Source organism: Phaethon aethereus, assembly GCF_964289735.1.
Source record: "Phaethon aethereus genome assembly, chromosome: 17".
Taxonomy (NCBI): Eukaryota; Metazoa; Chordata; class Aves; order Phaethontiformes; family Phaethontidae; genus Phaethon; species Phaethon aethereus.
The window spans coordinates 5,140,422-5,160,564 of record NC_138593.1 but is presented as its reverse complement, the minus strand read 5'-3'; the positions used below and the strand labels follow the sequence as shown (position 1 = coordinate 5,160,564).

The 20,143-nt window shown below is 40.3% G+C and overlaps 1 protein-coding gene across 3 annotated transcripts in view; it reads right to left on the bottom strand.

Annotated features, from left to right (window-relative positions):
- Positions 1-20,143, bottom strand: part of TMEM132C (transmembrane protein 132C) — a gene marked incomplete at its 5' end in the record, with an annotated part of 217,519 nt that overhangs the window by 142,147 nt on the left and 55,229 nt on the right. For all 3 annotated transcript variants that reach the window (XM_082007836.1, XM_082007837.1, XM_082007835.1), the window contains one exon: positions 9,057-9,945. In XM_082007836.1, coding sequence (XP_081863962.1) covers positions 9,057-9,945 — 889 coding nt within the window. The remainder of the gene's footprint in view (positions 1-9,056; positions 9,946-20,143) is intronic.

The following is a 20,143-nucleotide window of genomic DNA, read 5'->3' as shown; positions in this document are numbered from 1 at the left end:
AAAACAGGAGGGAAAGAGCCAGAGGCACCAGTGTGCATTTAACAACACTGCTGCAGTGTATTTGGAAAAGCAGCCAGGAATGACTTCACTAGTTTGCAGAGGCTAGAGGGGATGGGAAGGGAAACTACTTACAAGGGACGATTTAAACAAGTTGCCTCAATATAAAGTTTCTGAAACTCCAATATGCATGTGTATTTGCCAAAAGTTAAACAAAACCTTCAGCTCCAGCACTTGAAGCAGCATTGATAGTTAGCAATTCTCTGGGCTCACTGCTGATGCAATAATTTTGTTCTCTTCCATTTATGGTTTCCCCTTACAACAGGCCCTATCCATTCCTTCTACTTTTCCAATCAACATACTAGGGAAAGTTTTCAAACTAAAGCACAAAAATCCAAATGTGTTTTATAGTTGGGTTATATAAAGGTATTATATAAGCTATATATATAGTTCGGGCTTGTCTACACTCAGCTGACTGGATTTCATATCTTAGTCTGCACCTAGAAAAATGCGGGTGTTACCTGTCACATAACCAGGAAGGCTGACAATCACACAGAGATAGCCCTGGATTTGGCCCAAAGAAGGCACAGACTTCAGTTGAACATGCACTGTGGAAATGCCTGCTTTCACAACACAAAGAACATTCCTACAAGTATTACACAACCAATTTAGTTAAGTCTTGCAAGACTTCTGCATGATAGGAATTCCACTTTTACAGGCAGCAGATCAGGGTGTTAAGGACAACATTTTCAAAAGGGAGGTGAAAACTTTTAATTCTCAGTGTGAGTACTCTATGGACTTCAGCACCATTGAACTTTACTGCTCAACTCCTGAACATTCAAGCAGTCCTGGCTAACCAGGAGAGGTCCCAGTTGACTGGAGGTTAGCAAATGTGACGTCCATCTGCAAGAAGCGCCTTTCAGCCTGACCTCAGTGCCGTGGAAGGTTATGGATCAGATCATCTTGAGTGCTATCACGTACAGGACAACCAGGTGCTCAGGCCCAGTCACCACGGGTTTATGAAAGGCAGGTCCTGCTCGACTAACCTCATCTCCTTCCATGACAAGGTGACCCACCTAGTAGATGAGGGAAAGGCTGTGGATATTGTCTGCCTAGACTTTAATAAAGCCTTTGACATCTTTTCCCATAGCATTCTCCTGCAGAAACTGGCTGCTCATGGCTTGGACAGGTATACTCTTTGCTGGGTAAAAAACTGGCTGGACAGCCAGGCCCAAAGCGTTGTGATGGAGTTAAATCCAGCTGGCAGCTGGTCACAAGTGGTGTTCCCCAGGGTTCAGTACTGGAGCCAGAAACAGTGTGGCCAGCTGGGCTACGGAAATTATTATCCCCCTGTACTTGGCACTGGAGTGGCCATACCTCAAATACTGTGTACAGTTTTGGGCCCCTCACTACAAGAAAGATGCTGAGCTGCTGGAGCGTGTCCAGAGAAGGGCAACAAAGCTGGTGGCGGGTCTAGAGCACAAGTCTTAAGAGGAGTGGCTGAGGGAACTGGGGTTGTTTAGCCTGGAGAAAAGGAGGCTCAGAAGAGACCTTATTGCTCTTTACAACTACCTAAAAGGAAGTTCTAGCAAGGTGGGTGTTGGTCTCTTCTTCCAAGTAAGAAGCGATAGGACAAAAGGAAATGGCCTCAAGTTGTGCCAGGGGAGGTTTAGATTGGATATTAGGAAAAATTCCTTCACTGAAAAGGTTGTCAATCATTGGAGCAGGCTGCCCAGGGAAGTGGTTGAGTCACCAACGCTGGAGGTATTTAAAAGACATGCAGATGAAGTGCTTAGGGACAGCGTTTAGTGGTAGACTTGGCTGTGCTAGGTTAACAGTTGGACTCTATGATCTCAAAGGTCTTTTCCAACCTAAATGAGTCTACGATTCTATATTGGGATCTAAGGACTCTTCCTGGTTCACTGGTTGCACAGCTGTGCTCCAGCCACTTAGTCATGGTCAATCAGCAAATGACTTCCAAAGCAAGGAACACAGTCTCAGCCTTCTAACAACAAATCCATACTTTATTCTCAGTATGAAGGAGTACCTTGCATTGGAGACATCAGTTGAATTGCTCAGAAAGTTTCTCAAGCACCACATTTTTTTAAAAAAGAGGGTCGGGGAAGTGTGCCTGTTTTCTCTTTTCTAGGTAGCTTCCATTTCAAGTTAATAATCAGTTCCTTTTTAAACTCTACCAAACCTGACTCACTGCTACCACAGACTCAAGTGAGTTCTCCACCTCTTCACTTGTTCTAGTGAGAAGCACCTTTCCTCAATTTCTGTTTAAAGGACATCCTCAGCAGCTTAGCATTTTTGAGAATGAGTTCTTTGTTTGGAAGACCCAGCTGCCTCTGTTATGACACTGATGTCCATGAAAAGTGCCTTCTAAGGGCTAATGAAATTAAACTAACTGGAGTGTGATACCATTCTCTCAAAATAGCATTAACACATTCTCTTCTTTGAAAAAGTATTTTTTATGTCAAATACTTTTGAAAATTACATTGGGAAATATTCACCCTTTTACTGTTAGTCTGTCATATTCTCTAGCAAATGACAATTAGGAGTACTTCATAGACTATGTCCCTATTGCTTACTGAAGCAGAATGTAAAAAAAATGATAGCACATGATTACTATCAATTTTTAACCATGCATTTACTTTGGAGAAATCTTAACAAAGCACTTGCAGGGTGCTATTATAATTTGTTACTTGCAAAAACCATAATCCCTACAGTGTTACAACTTTTTTATGATTTACTGTTGCTTGTATTATGTAAGAGACAGATGTTCTATGGGGATCAGAGGCTCACTACACTGGATGATGCACACAGAGCATGGACCAGTCTGTTCCCTGAATTGTGTATAGTACAAACAAGCAATCCGAGAAGGTGAAGATGTAAGCAGGGATAAAATGATATGCCTAAAGTAACACAGTAAGTCCTGAACAGAACTAGGGAGAGTATCCAGGTCTCTCTACTTCCTAATAGGTGCACAGTAAGGACTAGACCACTACCTTTCTTTCATTAAACTGCTCCGCTGTAGATTTGTAGATGAATTGTTACTAATTATTCTATAGAAGGGAAAACCAAAAAAAACATTAAGAATTAAAGTTTCACAAGGCTAAACACTAGACAATGAAATATATAAACACTTCATCAATGAAATATACAAAACACCTTCAAGCCATAATTCACCTCTGGCCTAGCACCTGACTTTATGGGTCCTACCAATACCGTAAAATAACTGGGAAAACCCTTTGATGGGATGGAAGACTGGAGAAGAACTTCTCCAGTTTCCCTGAACCACAATTAAAGCAAGATAATTGCTTTTCTTCTCCAGTCTTGACTTACTAGCTGACTTTACTGGAAAATACATACAAAGAAAAATGTGAACAGAATACTCTGAAAGTTCTTAGCCAGCAAGTTTGCTTTTTTTTTTTTTTAAAAAATTCAAGATAGAAACCTGAATGGAGAAACTGTATCTCAGGTGAGAACAGCAGTTCACTACCCACAGTGCCTGAGATGCATGTTTTTCTGTATAGAGTGTAAGAATTAGCCACTTAGTTTTATCTGTGCCTCAGAATAAGATCTATGCCTAACGAAAACGTTTAAGGCACTATAAAAGCAAATCTAGCTTTCAGAGCCTATATCTGTGGGTGTTTTGGTATTTTTGGGGTTTTTTTTTTTTTTTACATTCATGCAATAGGTAAAACTGTGGGTCTGAATTTTTGAAGACAAGACCTTCTTTTCAACTGAAAATGGAACAACAGAAGCAAGTCTGAGGGCTTCAAATTCCTCTTCCTTCAGATGTCAACTGAAACAGTTTTGCACAGTGAAAGAACTTTTAAATATTTAAGTAATGCAAAGCTGCAAAGGAAATGAAAAATGTTTTGTTGCCATTCACATCTGGAGACACACATGTACGCCTAGAAGAGCATCCCACCAAATCATTCTGTCTCTCCATTTCACTCTGAGCTGCATGAGTTTTAAAATATGAAGCAGTATAAGAAAAAGCACACTCTTCATTTCACAGTTGGAGATAAGCATTCCATTTAGTGTGGAAAATAGGTACTTGGGATAGTATGTCCCAAACTATGGGTTAACATAAAATGTAGAGCGAACTCAGCTCCGGTTTTGGTCTCTCATATCCTGCTTAACTTCAGCCTCAGTTAGTCATTACAACGTCACTTGTGTTTGCAGTGATGCTACCACACTGCAGCACTAAAACATGATAAACCGACCATCAAGCACAGGTACATTTCAGGGTACTAAAGGTTATTTCATCATAAGGTAAGATTAAAACATCAATATCTAGAATTAAACAGTAATTGCTTGAAAATGTTATTACTTTTGCTTCTTTTATATACAGCAGGTAGGACAGTTCAGGGCAGTGCCAAGCACAGACGGCTCCTCTGAGTGGTTTACTCCCTAGGGAGGCTCAAATAGGTCTTCCACGTATGACAGGCAGAGTTAGTGCTGGAGGTCCCCCTTTTCCATGACCAATTCCTTCAAAATGGCGATTTATGACCAGATCACAATCCAGTCTTTGAAATACAGAGATGTACAAGCAAGCAGTACACCGATCTTATGATCGTAATTACTTTTTCTAGCTATGGCTATTCTGTAGCGCTACTCCACAAGTGCACCTTCCTCTAGGTTTTCAGCTGTTCTCAATACTACCTAACACAGCACTGCTGTCAATACTCATTAGGAATTGACATATAAAGCTGCCTCAGCTGATGGGTTTAATAGCTTTCCTCACTCAATTTATCCTTTATCCTTCTTCCAGTCTGTAGATTTATTATCACTACTAATTATCCATTGTCTTGGGTTGATTTGTTTGCTGGACAAAGGTAATTCAGTAACACTGTTTACAAACTACATCCCTTCAGGTGCAATTAGCTCACTGCAAAATCTGTAATAAGAAGCCCGAGCAGGGGAAAAAAGTACCACTGTTTTCAACCTCTTTTCGCTAATCAGGACAGATAACTTCATCCCCTTTCTCTTCACTATCCTGCTCAATGCCTCCTGTAAATCCGGTTATCTGGTGGTTCAGCACCTTCTACAGCGAGTTAGAGATTAGCTGCTGCCCAGCAGTGTAACATAAAACATTTAGTGCTCCCACACCTTTTGCTTTGGCCCTGTGCTGTACAGTGCTCTGCCAGATCAAATGTGGCATGTCACGCCATGAAAAACAGATGGAAGGATCCTTTAATAGTGTAGTAGCTGGAAAAGTATTTAGAGTTACAGAACAAACACAGCAATGCACACAGGCCAACCTTTTCAAACCTGCGTCATGCACTCAGCTCACCAACTCCCCAGTACTACAGACAGAAATCAAGTGCCCAGCTTCCCACTTACCTTCAAATACCTCAGCATACACATGCAGCTATGCGTTACTTTCCGAAAGTTAACCTCACAAGAATAGCTTAGTTTCAGTATGGTTATGATTTTTCCCATTATTTGTAGCCTGCTGGGTGTGAGGGCAGTTCACAAAAGCATTCAAGAACAGGGTCTTGCCCCAAGGATTTTGCTTTCTAATCCTTACAGACCATATACCCAAAATGACGACTCAGATTAGAAAAGCTTGTGTACACAGCAATTGGTGAAGCAACACTCAATCACGGTAGCTCTGCTGAGGCCAGTGGTATTAATTTATAACAATTCTGGGAAATGCACAGATGATCTAAATTATTTTAAATATTGCTAGTTTTTTTTCTCTTCTGTCCTATACTCATGCTACTTTTCTTCCGTTCATAGTTTACCTAACTGCTAGAGGTAACAGCAATTTTCCTTACTGAGCAGTCAGTGGTAAGTGTAATTTCTCACCCTTCTGGGGGCTCAGAAATCCTTCCCAATGGTAAGAATGAAGTGCAATATTTTCTCCCCCTTTCTCTATTTCTTCAGCTTTTCTATCAAGATTTTCCCATTCATACTACTGTTGATAATATATGGCAAACCCGAAAACCCTTCCATCAGAGGAAGTCAAAGTCTTTTGACTTTGAAACAGGCTTCCCACTCCCATGAGTGATGCTAAACCAACCGTTCATATTTTCTACGTTGAACATAGAAAATGCCTGTAAAGACTTACCAGAGGTGACAAAACAGGATAGGAACAGGCCTGCGAACTGAACCTATATCCTATAACCTACCAGTATTGTCTGAACCACTTTCTCAATAGCCCTGTGCTAACTAGATGCAAGAAAGGAATATTCAGACAGTGCTCCTACTGCGTTAATGTACTACCATGCATAATTTGCTTCACTCCCTGTCATATTAGTCATTCTCTTTGACTTTACTGGTGTTCTTGGGCTGATAAACTTACAGATATAGTAATAGGATACTGAATTAAGACACAATTTAAGAATACAGTTTCAATTGCAATGATTTGTGTGTATGAGGTCATTTAGACCAGTCTACTTTCGTTTTGCCAGAGAAGATTGTAGCGATTATCTTCCCCCTCTAAAGCAATGATCACATGCTGTTTGCTTCAGCACTGGATATTACAATACCTCAATGAATAATATACAAGAAGCAGAAGAGAAACAAACCCACTATGCCTGGGGATAAAGTGTGGTGTGTTTTTCTTTAGGATGATTAAATGTGAATCTGTGTCACAGGATGTAGGGATTGCTCTGCTGGGAACCCATGAGTAAGAGAGCAATACAGCCCTCTATCTAACCAGGCAAACGGCCACAGAGAAGGTTAAAGGAGCCTCTAGGCAGACCCAGCGTATGCACTTGCCAGGGAGTACCCTGGCTGCTGTATTCACTTGGCTTTTTTTCCTGTAAGATATAAGTACATAGATTCCTGGGTCAAATTCCATACACTTTCACACCTAGGAAGTTTTACTGAAAGCAACTGATTTCCACCACAGAACCAGAAAGCTTAATTTGGCTTTGTCAGTCTTTCACCAGTACTTTACTATTAAAACCACAAAAGAAACCTTCAAGGTCAACAGAACGGGCCATGCAGTTCATGCCTCCGGGGATGGCATCACACAACCTTCACCAGTGGGTATCAGCTGTCCCTTCCTATTGCAGTGCCAGGAAAACAATTAAAACCATTTCCTTTTCCTTTAGGTGGAATTATCCTCCTATACACCTTAAGCAAAGCTTACATCTGATGCCTTAACAACTGCACAGATCAGCAACTTTGGTAGCTATGGTGCCTGCAAGACAAAGTTTTCAAAACCAAGACTGCTTTAGAATATCTCACATTGATTTTCTTGCCTTGGTGGTGGAAAGGAGGAAGCACACTGAACAGCAATGATTTTTAGAACTTGAATCAGCCCTATAGTGTGTCTCCAGACAATGACCACCTGCCCATCCCCACTGAAAGCCACCAAAAGCCATTTAAAAAAAATCTTGGTCTCTTCAGCCTCTTGTGTCCTTGTGTCTGGTTCAAAGTAATTTTAAGCAAAAATGCAAATCCTTTTTTCACCAAAAGGGTGTTTCAGCAAGAGAACATGGCTTGAGCTCTGCATTTGTGATAACACAGAACAACCAATATAGCAACAAATGTCAGATTATTCATTTCAAATAAGTCAGTCACCGGTTCTCAAAACCAAAGCCAATCCATTTTGTCCACGACAGCAAGTCACAGAGTCAACTACTGATGACCCACATTATCATCTCTATCTACTCTACCTCTCAGCATGCAAATGATATCTTTGCCTAGGCAATCAGATTCATTTCTGAGCAAAAAAAATACATGACCAAATTTCAACAAGCTTGTTTATCTTCAACTCACTTTTCAGGAAAATAAAGACTGTGACACAACTTCAAAGGGTGATCTCCTCTCCATCCACCCAGCAAACACCCAGCTCATCACCTCTGGATTTCTTCTTTCACCACAGCTATGCTTGTTATGTGGAAAAGTATTCTGTTTCTACTACTTTGTGAAAAAGGATTTTCAATAAAAGATAAGCAACATCAGAAAAGACTTCTATAACAGAGGTTTCACTAGTAAACTGGCGTCTGGGAAATTATCTAGCCAACTTAAACAAAGCTGCAAATACCAGAATGGTTCTGGGGTGACCAAAAGCCCCCTTTTTTTTTTTTAAAAAAAAAAAAAAGAAGAAGCCTTTTATCTGCCAAGCAACACTTCCTGTTCTAAAGGCTATTCACCTCAGTAGTTGTCAACTATGTATTAATCTCATTCATATAAGCCTTAGAAATAAGTACTTTTATGTGCAGAATCTTTTGCAGAAACTGATTCCCCAAGGCTTTAAAGAGCAATTGTTGCTTATCACCATGGAAATTTCCCTTGAATTTAAACTCTGGTAACAAGGAAAAAAAAGAAGATACATCAAATATTTCAGTGATTAACAGGTTTCCCAGTCTTCCCTCAAAGGATTTTTCATCTGATCGGTAGGAAAACTGCTAAAGAAGAAAATAAAAGGGAAGTGATCTGACCCAGTAAGACAGTTCTTGTGTTTCCAGGTCCCGTACTCACCACTCCTGTCCAAAATAATGGCACTCACTTCTAACAGTCCCTTACAATCAACAGCAGTATCAAATACATTAGGCCTTATTTTAAAGGGTATATGCATTGGCAAAGACAAAGCCTACTTAACTACAAGTAGACAGTTAAACCCCTCCCTAAAGAGCTCTCATAACAAAACCATTCTGTGTGGGAAAGGCAAAGCACTGTCAGAGCACTTAAAGAAAAGCAGGTAATTGAAGTTTTGCTACGTTCAAGCTCCGTGCCTGCAAAATAAAACCCCAATTTTAAAAGCACTGTAAAGCAGAGAATGTTTCTGGTGCCTTACTGTCTGACATCGCACAGAAATGGCTCCACTAAAGCAGTGAATTGTTGTGTTTTGTACATTGTTGCATAATGTGGACATGTGATAAATGGCATGGCATACATGTTAAAAGCCTCCCAGTGATGGAGGCTTTCAATCCTCTTCACAGTATTCAATACAGAAAATAATGTATTTCAGCGACTAGGAGTAACCTTCAGTGCGGATTAACTTCACATTGGCTGAGATTCATCCCATGTCCCCAACATCTTTGTGTGCTACCACGTTAGAAACATGCAAAAACCACCTACCATACCTGAGTATGAACTGATCCACTGTAGAATTGTTGGCAATCGTCACATAAACATTCACAACCTCTCCTTGCTTGACAGGCTTTGAGGGCAACCAGACAACAATATTACTATCCAGCCGTAGCTCCATTAGCCGAGAAGTCTCCTGGCCTCGATAGAGGCTGACAGATCCAATCCTCTGTAAGTGGGACATGGTTTCATCCATGCCATCTTTTCCTGGCCGGATTGCATTTCCCTTCCTTATATCCTCAGCGGTACACTCTCCCTTCTCGTCTCCCGGTTGAACAGTATAGTAAAGCTCCACAGGGCTCCCTTCAAACTGATCCAGTGGCTTCTTACGGCCCGTGACAACTGTGGGGGGGTTAAACCAGCCTGGCAGGAGCTCCAGCTCTGCCACACACAACCCCAGATCACCCTTCAGCCTGCAGCTGCCTCTCACTTCCCGTGTCTCTCGAAAGGCAAACACCCGCAGGCAGGGCAGCCATTCCGTGGTGCTATAGTCATCCCAGTCCCGGCCCACAATGTAGAACAGAACCTGGACTTTGGGCTTGCTCAAGTAAATTTTGTCACTCATTATGTAGGCCTGAAGTTGCCAGTTATAAGTAAACTTATTGGCAGATCCAAAAAAGTTGGAAGTTAACATTAGGTCCTGGGGCACAACTTGTTCGACAGAAAAAGGTCCATAACTGGCATTTAATATTGGTGGTCTCTTGGCTTTATATGGGAAGAATGATTCCACCCTGGACTGCAAACTGGAATTTCTCATAAAGTCCTGGTTGGCTTCTTTGAGAAAGAAAGATGTTTCAGCACTGAAGATCCGATAGTTCACAGGTAGGTATGTTGGTAATGAAGAAAATCTCTGATTATTGTCCAAGACCCCTCGACAATCTGTCACTAATAAAAGAAAAGGTGATGTGAGTTAGAGCAAATCTGCTTATAGGTTCGAAGGGACATTTACTACAACTCTAGTGGAGCTACCTGGTAAGTTAGGGACCAGCATTATTTTATGCAAAAAATATTTACAGCGTAGCTACATATTTAGATGTAGCCAATTCCTTTTTGCATTACATTCACAAAAGAAAACAAAATGCAAGCTTTAGTGCCACCCTGCATTTGTCTACGATAAGCGTTGTCACACATGTACACATACATACACAGGTGATATACACAGGGTTGCATGTAGCACAATCAATTATTCATACTCCCAGAGAGAGTACGAAGAGGAAGGTTCACATAGTAGAAGCTATGCTTGTCCCAATAGTCATTTTACATGGCTCAGCTGAAGGGCAGCAGTGCCTTGTGAATGCACAAAGACATAAAGGTACTCATTGAACACTTCGACTATCACCTGGATGAGAAATAAACAGGTTACTTGTCACTCCTATGCAATGCCTCACCTCCTTAACAAAATTTCAAAAATCAAAATCAAAGCCTTCCAAAAGCAATTCTGTAAGGAAACAGGGTGTCTTTAAAACCACCCACATGCTCACCTTCCCCGCTCTTGTCCTGGTCATACCATCCCCATCTAAACTTTCCACCCACTTAAAAACTTCTCTCCTGTCTTTCCAATCTCTCTGTTCAGTTACAGCATGCATAAAGTATTTGGTACGTCGGTACGGCCCACTGAACCACAGCCCCGAAGGACTGCTAAGCACTATCCCTGCAGGAACACCGCCCAGGAGATCAAAGATAGTTTCTGTTCCACAGCCAAACACAGAAACTGCTTTTCTAAGAACTGACACACACACCATTTCACTCTCTCCCTCCGTCAAGAAACCTTGCTCTCCTATTACTATTTCTAGCACTACGGTCTACACCTCTAATTGACAAGCAACAGTACCTCAGCTTTCCAAGTTATTTAAACACAGATGCACATCACAGGCTAGAACTATTTCAACAAGTGCTAACATAGAAGATGCACAGAGAGAGAAATTATGTCCATTAAAATGGACAATTTTAAGTTTCAGATGAATATCAGAGTCCTTTTGACCTCAACATTGCTTTCTTATTATAAAGATTAACAACATATATTGTGGAAAGACAATGATTATTACCTAATTTAGGTAGATAACAATAGAGGACAGTTTAAAAAACATGCAGATTACATAATGCTACTCACAGCCCCTCTACCTAACTCATACTGAAGAGATTAACTATAGGTACAGAAGGTAAATGAATGATGATGCATCTAGTGCATTAGTATTTAAAGACAGACCTTGCCCTCAGACATATGTCAGTTCTAATGTCCTTGGGGAATTCCATCAGTCAGGATTTAAGGTCCTGTGCAAGTTCAGCTCTTTAAAGAGGAAAGGCAACCGTAAGAGCAACGCATAATGTGCAGATTGATCTGAAACTCAGGAACACCTAAAAATCTCTAAAATGCCCTACAGAGACCGACTCTTATCAGCTTTCTCACAAAGGTCTACAGCTTGAGGATTTTTGCAAATAATATATGCACTGTCCTTCTAGCATGGCTGGCTGCTAGCATGCCAATTTTGCAGTCAAATTTAATTAAATGTTTTCAAGTAATAAATAATCAGTATCTGTCATTACACCAAATGACTACTGCTGACAGACAACTTCACTAGAATCCTGTTGAGTGTGCACACAGCTAGCCCACTGGCACTGCTTGGTGCCAGGAAAGCAAATAGTGTTGGAAGGCAGGTGTTAGGCAATTAAGAAAAAAGGAAAAAAACAAATGTGGAGGAGGGAGAAAAACCAGAGCTCTCAAAGGACAGCAGCCATGAATTTGAAATAAGGAATTAAGATGTGTTCACTCATATGTATTTCATGCACCATCACTGGATGGCAGAATTAGTTCTCATCAATGAGCAAACTGTCAGGACTGGACAAAAATTTGAGAGAGAGAGAAAAAGAGAAAGGTAAGAGGCCTGTCAATGAAAACAGCAGCATGTAGTGAATTACCAGCACAACATCCTCTCTGTCAAATAGATTCTTGTTTAAAATACAGCATCAGTTTAGCACACTGTTACAATCCTGCAAGTGTCCAATGCTTGGCATACATTTCAATTCTGCTGGAAAGGAATCTACAAATGCCACCTCCTGCCGACTGATTTCCCCTTAGCTGAGTCAAAATATTAATCTGTTAGGGTCACATCCCAAAGTGCTACAACACTGAAATAAGGAATGCAAAGAAGATCCACTTTAGACTATGGACCTTTCAAGAAAACAGCAAAGCCCACATATTTTTTTCTGGTCCAGGAGCAGACCAAGAACTTGGTTTACTGACACTAGCAGTTTGGCCTCTCTAAATCCCTTCACCTGCCCTGGATGAAGCTGTTGAGATTTGGTTCAGCTTCCTGCAGCCCTTTGCAAAGAGCAGTCATTGACATTTACATGAAAGACATCACCATTCTTTGAAAAACGCCTGGTTTGCTACACAAGAAGTCAACTTCTTACTGGTCAGTTTGGCTACTTAATTTGACTTGACAAATCATTATAATTTCTCTACTAAGTGTCCTCTTGCCTCAGACCAAGAGCCTTGTAATATTAGGCAAGTTCTAATTAAGGAAAGCACATAAGCACTTCCTTGAATGTAAGCATTAGTTGTCTTAAGCACACAGGTACATTCTGCTGAAGTGTTTCCACGATTAGAGATATTCTAGACTTGGCACCACTGCTACTGAGGGCATACCTTTGGCTTCAATTGATCTGCAGAAAACAGAGATAAACTCAGCAGGCTGCAGAGACAAGTGAACTCCTCTGATTTCAAAGGGTTGTTGATCAGGAGCTATGCTTGAAACTTAACAACTGTTTTGCTGCAATTCCCAGCACTTTTGATGGAGCACATTATCCTCAGACAGACAGTGGTCTCTCTTTTGCAGGCACTCTGTTTATCCCAGCTCAATCATGTGGATGAGGTGTGTAGGACTTGGCCCAATATTAAGAAAAAAAGCCATGCAACTTCCACTTTAATAAGCTGAAGGCAAAGAGCAAACCCGATGTGGTCAGATTGACAGCAAAAAGAAGAAAAAGCTTCACTTTTTTATTGTAGTCTAAAGATTTCCACCCACTTTCACATCATGGAGTGCTGTATTTCCACAGCGATGGCTGTACTTCAGACAATTTATTTAAGCTCTTCAAGCCTTTTACTGATAAAACTGGTAAAATTGTCCGTTTTATTTTAGAATCCCAACCATGTGCATCAGCAACTACAGGCCATCATTTAAGAGCCTGCTCTATACTCTTCATCTCTACCCAATAACCTTCATGTCCTGATATAATTAATTACCAGTGTTTCCAGAGAACATTTTTGTATGCTTGATCAGCTCAGCTACAAAGTTCTTTCATTTATCAGAGAATCTATTTAAACAAGATGCCAAGGTTTTTCTGAGTTTCCTATCACAAGTTATTATTTTAAATAATTAAGCATCAGATTACTTTGTCTACCTGAAAAATAAACAGACTGCCTGTTGTAGGGGGCTAGGGGGAGCAGCCATGCCTATCAGTGCTTTCAGAGACACTGGAACAAGATTTCTCTGAAACAGATTTCTCCATTTTAAACTTTTTTCTGTTCAACCACTGAAACACATTTCCACAGGTTCATGTTAAAGCAAGGTGTAAATTTAAGCATTTTGTCCTTATGACAGTGTCAGTTGTGGGAGCAATACCTCACTGCCAGTTCAGCCTCTGATGTGGGCACAATTGTATCAGTGAAATGGAACTGGGTCTCTGTGACAGAAGTGCCACAAGCGCATTTATACAAATATAACTTACACCATGGAAGTTGGACTTCCTCAAACAGTTTAGCTAAAGGGTGCAAATACCCTGAGAAAACCCTAGATGCTTCATCCAAGAGTCCTGATCCTTGAAGAAAGAGGCTTGTTGACCTTCCAATTGGGTTTGAATAAATGAAGCTACCATTTCATGATGGCTTTTACAAATTGAAATGGAAATCAAGAATATGGGCACGGGTGAGAAATGAAATGCAGAAACACCGTTTCTGTACTGAAGATTAACTCTGATTACAGCAGGCCTGACTTACAAGTAGGCAGTAAATGCTTTACCCTTCTACGTTATCAAACAAGAGTTACAACTTTCCTAGAGGTGAAGTCCAGCATGGAAAAGATTAAGAACCATCAAACAAAGCTAGTCTTAGCCAAGAATAAAAGTTAAGTCTTACAAGTAATTACTCCTCCTTTGTAACAGCCTGGTGACTTTTTAATCCTTCTTCTGGCATCATATGCTTCTGCAGCACTTCATCTGAACCCAAACAGGCATCTGTTAAGCACATCACTGGCTCCAGTGTGACAGACCAGCTCAAATTCCTATAACCTAGCAAGTTCATTTTTGGAAATAGATATGAAACTGTGAATTCTGATCTGTATTATTATTTCTTGGATTCCAGTGCAATAGGAGGGGGGGGGGGGGGGGTGTGGCAGGCAAGGAAAATTTCATATGGAGCTGGAGCCCTGGGTGCTGGATTCACTGGAACAGTCATAAAAGTTTAATATTTAAGCCATTCTCTTATAAGGTTGGTTTGAAACAGCTTTCTTTTGGACTGGAATTAAGGGTTTAGATTGTGAGTGGGAGATTACTGGCCAATGGCCATGTATCTTCACTGACTGATGTTTGATGAACCACTGAGCCTTCAAGGAAACTATCTGCCTGCCCCCTCAGCCAGAAGGCTCCTAGCCAGAGAAAGCCAGTGAGAAGACGACATCTGCCTATGCAAAGGAGGAGTAATGTGAGCAGCCTTCTCCACACCTTGCATGGCCCTCACAAAGGCACATTTATAATTACTCCTTCCAGAAAACAAACCACATGAAAATGGTAGACAAATTTCTAGCCCTTTGTATTCTCCTATTACCCTAGCACATCAGTACAGCTGAAGCTTCCGCCAAGCATTCTGTAACTTTCAAGGCAGGATCTTCTCCTTCCTTTTTATAACAGCTTCACCCACTGCCTTGTTCCTCCATTCCTAAACATAGCTATAATTGAATACTGTACCATATTGATTTTGTTTTTCTCCCCAAATTCCATGCCACTGGAGTTCTAAAAAAAAAAACCCCCTTAATATTATTTGCACCACCACCTAAAATCCTCTAAATGTTATCCCCCCTGGGCTCCCATTCCCATGCTGCCCCTGCACCCAGAGAAGCTAACCATACTGTAACTGCATTATACAAACCATTTTCTCACAAAAGTCCCCACCCTTGAATTCTTTTCTGTTGACTCCATCTTCCACTACAAACCTGTCCTGCTCTTGCACAGCAAATCACATATTCCAGCTCAGGAAATACAGAGTAGGGAAAGAACAGAAGTAGAAAAGATGTGCTTAAATCCCTCACCACAAAATGTCAGCAGCTATGTTTTCTGGTTCATTTTCCCTTAATTTTCTATACTGTCACCACATTTAGCGACTTCAGATTGTATGAAATCTTTGTAGCAAGTGTTTTGCTTAGAACTATTGTTCAGCAAGTACCACATGAACTGTCTGTGAATATTCATTTAGATCTCAGAACGACCTTAGTTGTACTCTCATCCCATCCAAGTTCCCTTTTCTTAAAATCTAGAGAAGGGAATTTTGCTGTTAGAAAGGCTGAGTGGAACTTAAAACACAACAAGCTCAAATTCAGAATCCAGAATTTAACTGGATTAAACCTTTAACTGTAAGGTTGATTAACTATCGCAACAAAGAGAGCAATGGCTTGTCCGTGTCATCATGTCAAGACTGGATTCCTTACTGAAAGGTACTTTTTTTTTTTTCCCCCTCAGCACAAGTTACTGATTAAATACAGGAGTAACTGGAGCTTCATACTTGTTTCTGTCTTAAAATATATAGTGCTATGACCATTCAAAAAATCAGTTGGAAAACCTACATGACAGGGTAATTGCAGAAGCCACATTTTCTACTTCTCATGCCTGCCCATCAGATATGTTTTCTCATCCAATGAGAGAACAGAGAGACTCTTTGACTAATTGCACATAGGCAATGTCAAGTGTCAGATACCTGTGGTGAATGCTCGAGACCAATTTGTAAAGTTAAAAATAAACTGTGGAAATAAATTTGCCAAAGAAATCCATATAGCAAACATTTGAGGGAAATTGCAGCCTATTCTCAAATATTGTGAGTACCCAATGAGGGCAATTTCATCAAATAAATGATTGCTAGCAAAATTATCTTCTCAGTTCCTTTTAGAATCCAGGTTTCATTAAGACCTGAAGTCCAAGGATAAGTTTATAATTGCAGTGTTCTGTTGACTGACCTGGAACAGTATATTCCTATTTACATATATGGGAGTACACACCCTCGGTAACCAACCAGGCATATTTTAAGCCCACATGTAGATAGAACTTTATTTGGCCTAGATCAGAGTTCAATTAAACCACATCACATATAGCTTGTCAGGAGACACTATAATCAGTTAGTTTGAACAAATGTCCTATTTTATTTCAGTGGGACAGATTAACTTATTTAATTCAGTATATTGTTATATTAAAAACTGCAATAACATTCTATTACATAGGCTTCTTTCACATACTGAGAGTATACCCTTAATGAAATTATCCTTTGTATCTTACTGCAGCCAAAATCTTCACTAAATCTCAACAGACATTCATGGATTTAGTACACAAGTGAACACTTCCCCCATTCTTCTCCAGGAGAGGCAGAACATAGTCATTTCAGAACTGTCAGGAAAATGACAAAAGTACCTAAAACATTGAACAAAGGTACACCAGGAACTTCTGCACTTCTTTGAAACACAAAAACAAGGGCACAGTCACTGAAACTAAACGATGGGAATTCAAAGCGGATAAAAAAATATTTCATGCAGTGCATGACTGGATGATAGAGCTCATTGCCAGGGAGGAAGGCACAGAGGCCAAGAACTTACCCAGACTTCAACTGACAATTTGAATGTTTGAAAAGATATGCAGACCATCTACAGTATGTCATTAACTACATGCAAAACTCCTTGTTTTAGCATCTCTCTATCAGAAATCAGGATCAGACCTCTGCATTATGAAGCATTATCCAACATCTGTCACATTGTTCCATTTCCCTCAGGATTACTGACACAACAGGCACACATGTATAAACCACAAATAGCTGTTTTATTATGTACAGCCTTTTCACAAACAGAAAAGAGAATCTTTAAAGTCTAATTTGGAAACACAATGAAAACTTTCAGAAAACTGCACATTAGAAATGCATTTCTAGTCTTTTAATGTCAGCCACAAGCTCCAGTTTTTGATGATCGCAGTTCTGTATCTCACCTTTTGACTGCAGAAATTCCAAAACATACTTTTATTGCAAACCTATCTTCTCTATCACCCTCAATTCATATAACTGAGACATGTTAGTCAAAGACTGACTGACATTCAGGACTGAAATCTATAAAGTGTTTTCTCAGACTGGTTGATGACCTTAAAAGTCTGTAAAACAACAGTGTATATGCAAAGGTCAGCAAAGGTTTCAGAAATCACTCCCACTCCCAGCGCTGACATTACCAAATGTCTGTACTGCTGAGGCCATCTGACATATTTAAGCTAGTTTACTGTTTAGAATAAAAGATAAATATCTGGAGCTCAAATTTCTGCTAATGAAAGCTTTTGTTAAGAGATAAGGTTTGGACAACTTCTGTACAGACACCATTCAAGCACTCGGGCTTTCTTCCCCTTGCCAGAAGCTGCAAATGTCAGTGTCCTGTGAGCAACATACAGTAGGTAAAATGTCATATGATGGCCTTTCATTCCAACACTGTTTGCCCCATTATGGTAAACTCCATGGATTCTGCATTCATTCACTGTGTCAGCGCTAGAAGTACAAAGCAAATAACACTTAAGCTGATTCTGTCCGATAGCTGTAGAGAAGATGAGAAGGATTTAGGACACCCAAGTTTATTCCCAGCTCTGCCAAAAACATATGGTAGAGATAGAAAACCTCTGCAACCCAGTTTCTCTAGCGATGAAATGAGAAGCTATCACGAAATTTGACTGACTTGTGATTAAAAACACATTGAGTTTGTTAGACAAAAGACTAGGTAAAACACTGCCTTTTTTTTTTTTTTAATCAGACAAAAATAACCCGGTGGAGGTCACAAAGTGGGGAGTAAGAAGAAAATATAGTCAGGACTTTCTAACTTAAACAGTAACTTTTCAGAGATCTGGACTGTTTATCATCCAGAGTGAAGACACTCTGGTGATGAGGTTTAATTTTCATGGGAGTACAATTATGTGAAAGACAGGTCTCTGCAGAGGATGTCTCAAATTTAGTCCTACAACATGGCTCACAAAATCCCCCACAATATTTTAAACCTTGGCCAGAATGTCACAATGATTAGTTACATTAATATCACAGCTAGATTTTTTTTTTTAATTACTGAAGCATCATAAAAATGAGGATATGCAAGATGTAGGTTAAAAACATGAAACAAATAGTTCTGGCCTTGGCGATGTATCAATTCCTTGCCCTGTGTCTTTCTTTAGCTTCTAACAGCACTGCGCTTTCCTCTGCCGTTTAAGTCTTTGTTAGATGCTGATAGGCACTCACTCCTCTGTTTAGATGTTAAACTGCTTTACACAGGCTCCTTGTTTAAAAAGAGATTAGGGTCCTAGAGCCTTAACGGTGCAATTTGCTCAGCACTCTCCACTGCCACAAAAATCGACGAGAACCGAGAGTACAAAGCTCAGCATCAATAGTACTCAGATCTGTGCAGGATGGAGCTTTCAGCTACACAGGTGTAGAAAGAGGACACAGAAGGCTCAATAAATGAATTACCATGCTTTTCCCCTTACCGTTCAGTAAGAAAAAGGGAGAATAATTTTTCTTGTAAATAGGTACAATTTGAGAAGCTAATTAAAAATAAAGCCAACCAGCAACAGAAACAACAGGACTTTGTATTACATTAGTGCCAGAAGGCCCACACAAGAGATTCAGTCTCCTCTGTGCTCTGCATTACACAAATACAAGGGGTATTACTCAAAGAGCTGGGTATAACCTGAGAGTGAGTAATTCCAAGGCTGCAAATGAAAAAAGGATTTCTTACCATCAGATCTGGACCAAGCTTTTCCTGGGGTTAATAATATACTTTTAGCATATATCTTGACATGTTCATAACAGGCATCTCTTGTTTCAGGGCCGTTATTCTCAGGGTCCTGGACTCTGCCATGAAATGAACCCCTTTCAGACCTATCATCCCACCTCAGCAGTTCAATACACAACAAATGGAAGAATTATTCCCACCATCTATACAGGGAACTGAGGCAGTGTTAACTAAATTGAGTTTTCCAGGAGTTTCTATCAAAGCTAAGCACAGAAATCAGACATCTTTAGACTCATTTGATGTCATTATCCACAGACCCAATCTTTCCATTTCCAAACCTCCTTTACACACAGACATGTCAGAAGCTGCACAACTTTTTTAGAGGTTGGGCAATTTAAACTTGCTCCTGCAAACAGCCAATAATTCCATGCAAGGCAACGGGAACGCTCTGCAGCAACAGGAATTCCTGACCTGTGAAAAAGTTGCAAGTTTGGGCATCGTATCTGGGAAAGAGTTGTTTTTAAGATCATGTATTTAAAACATACCATGAAGCCCCACATCAGTAGAAAATGCTAAAAGCTTATTTCAGCATATGTGGCCTGTTCCTTAACAAAAGTGCCCTATGTTTTAAAGGTGATCTGAATTATCTTTAGGCCCAATAATGTACCAACTACCACATGGACTCCCTGGGGTTTTGTTTACATGTCTGAGAGTTTTCCATGCTCCAACAGACTACGCATTGGCAACCCTGCTACTTGTGACAGAACAAAATCCCTCCTGGACAGCAGTTTCACTTCTTCAATGGCACTTTCCTTAGACCTGTCATCATAATGCGAACATTTACACAAGAGCACTGATAACTGACTGACGGGGTATGTGTCTTGGATTAGTGGTAGTTTTAAACAACTGCCTTCAATAAACCTTTCAGCTTCCTATCTTACAGTCTTGAGGGAGTTCTACTTTCCAGAGGAAGAAGAAAAACATTATTAGCAAAAACTATTTCTGTTGTCCTACCCAGTACTTGTTGTACAATCCCTTGTTTTGTTTGCTTTAATTTAGGTCCAGAATCTGCAGAGCTCAAG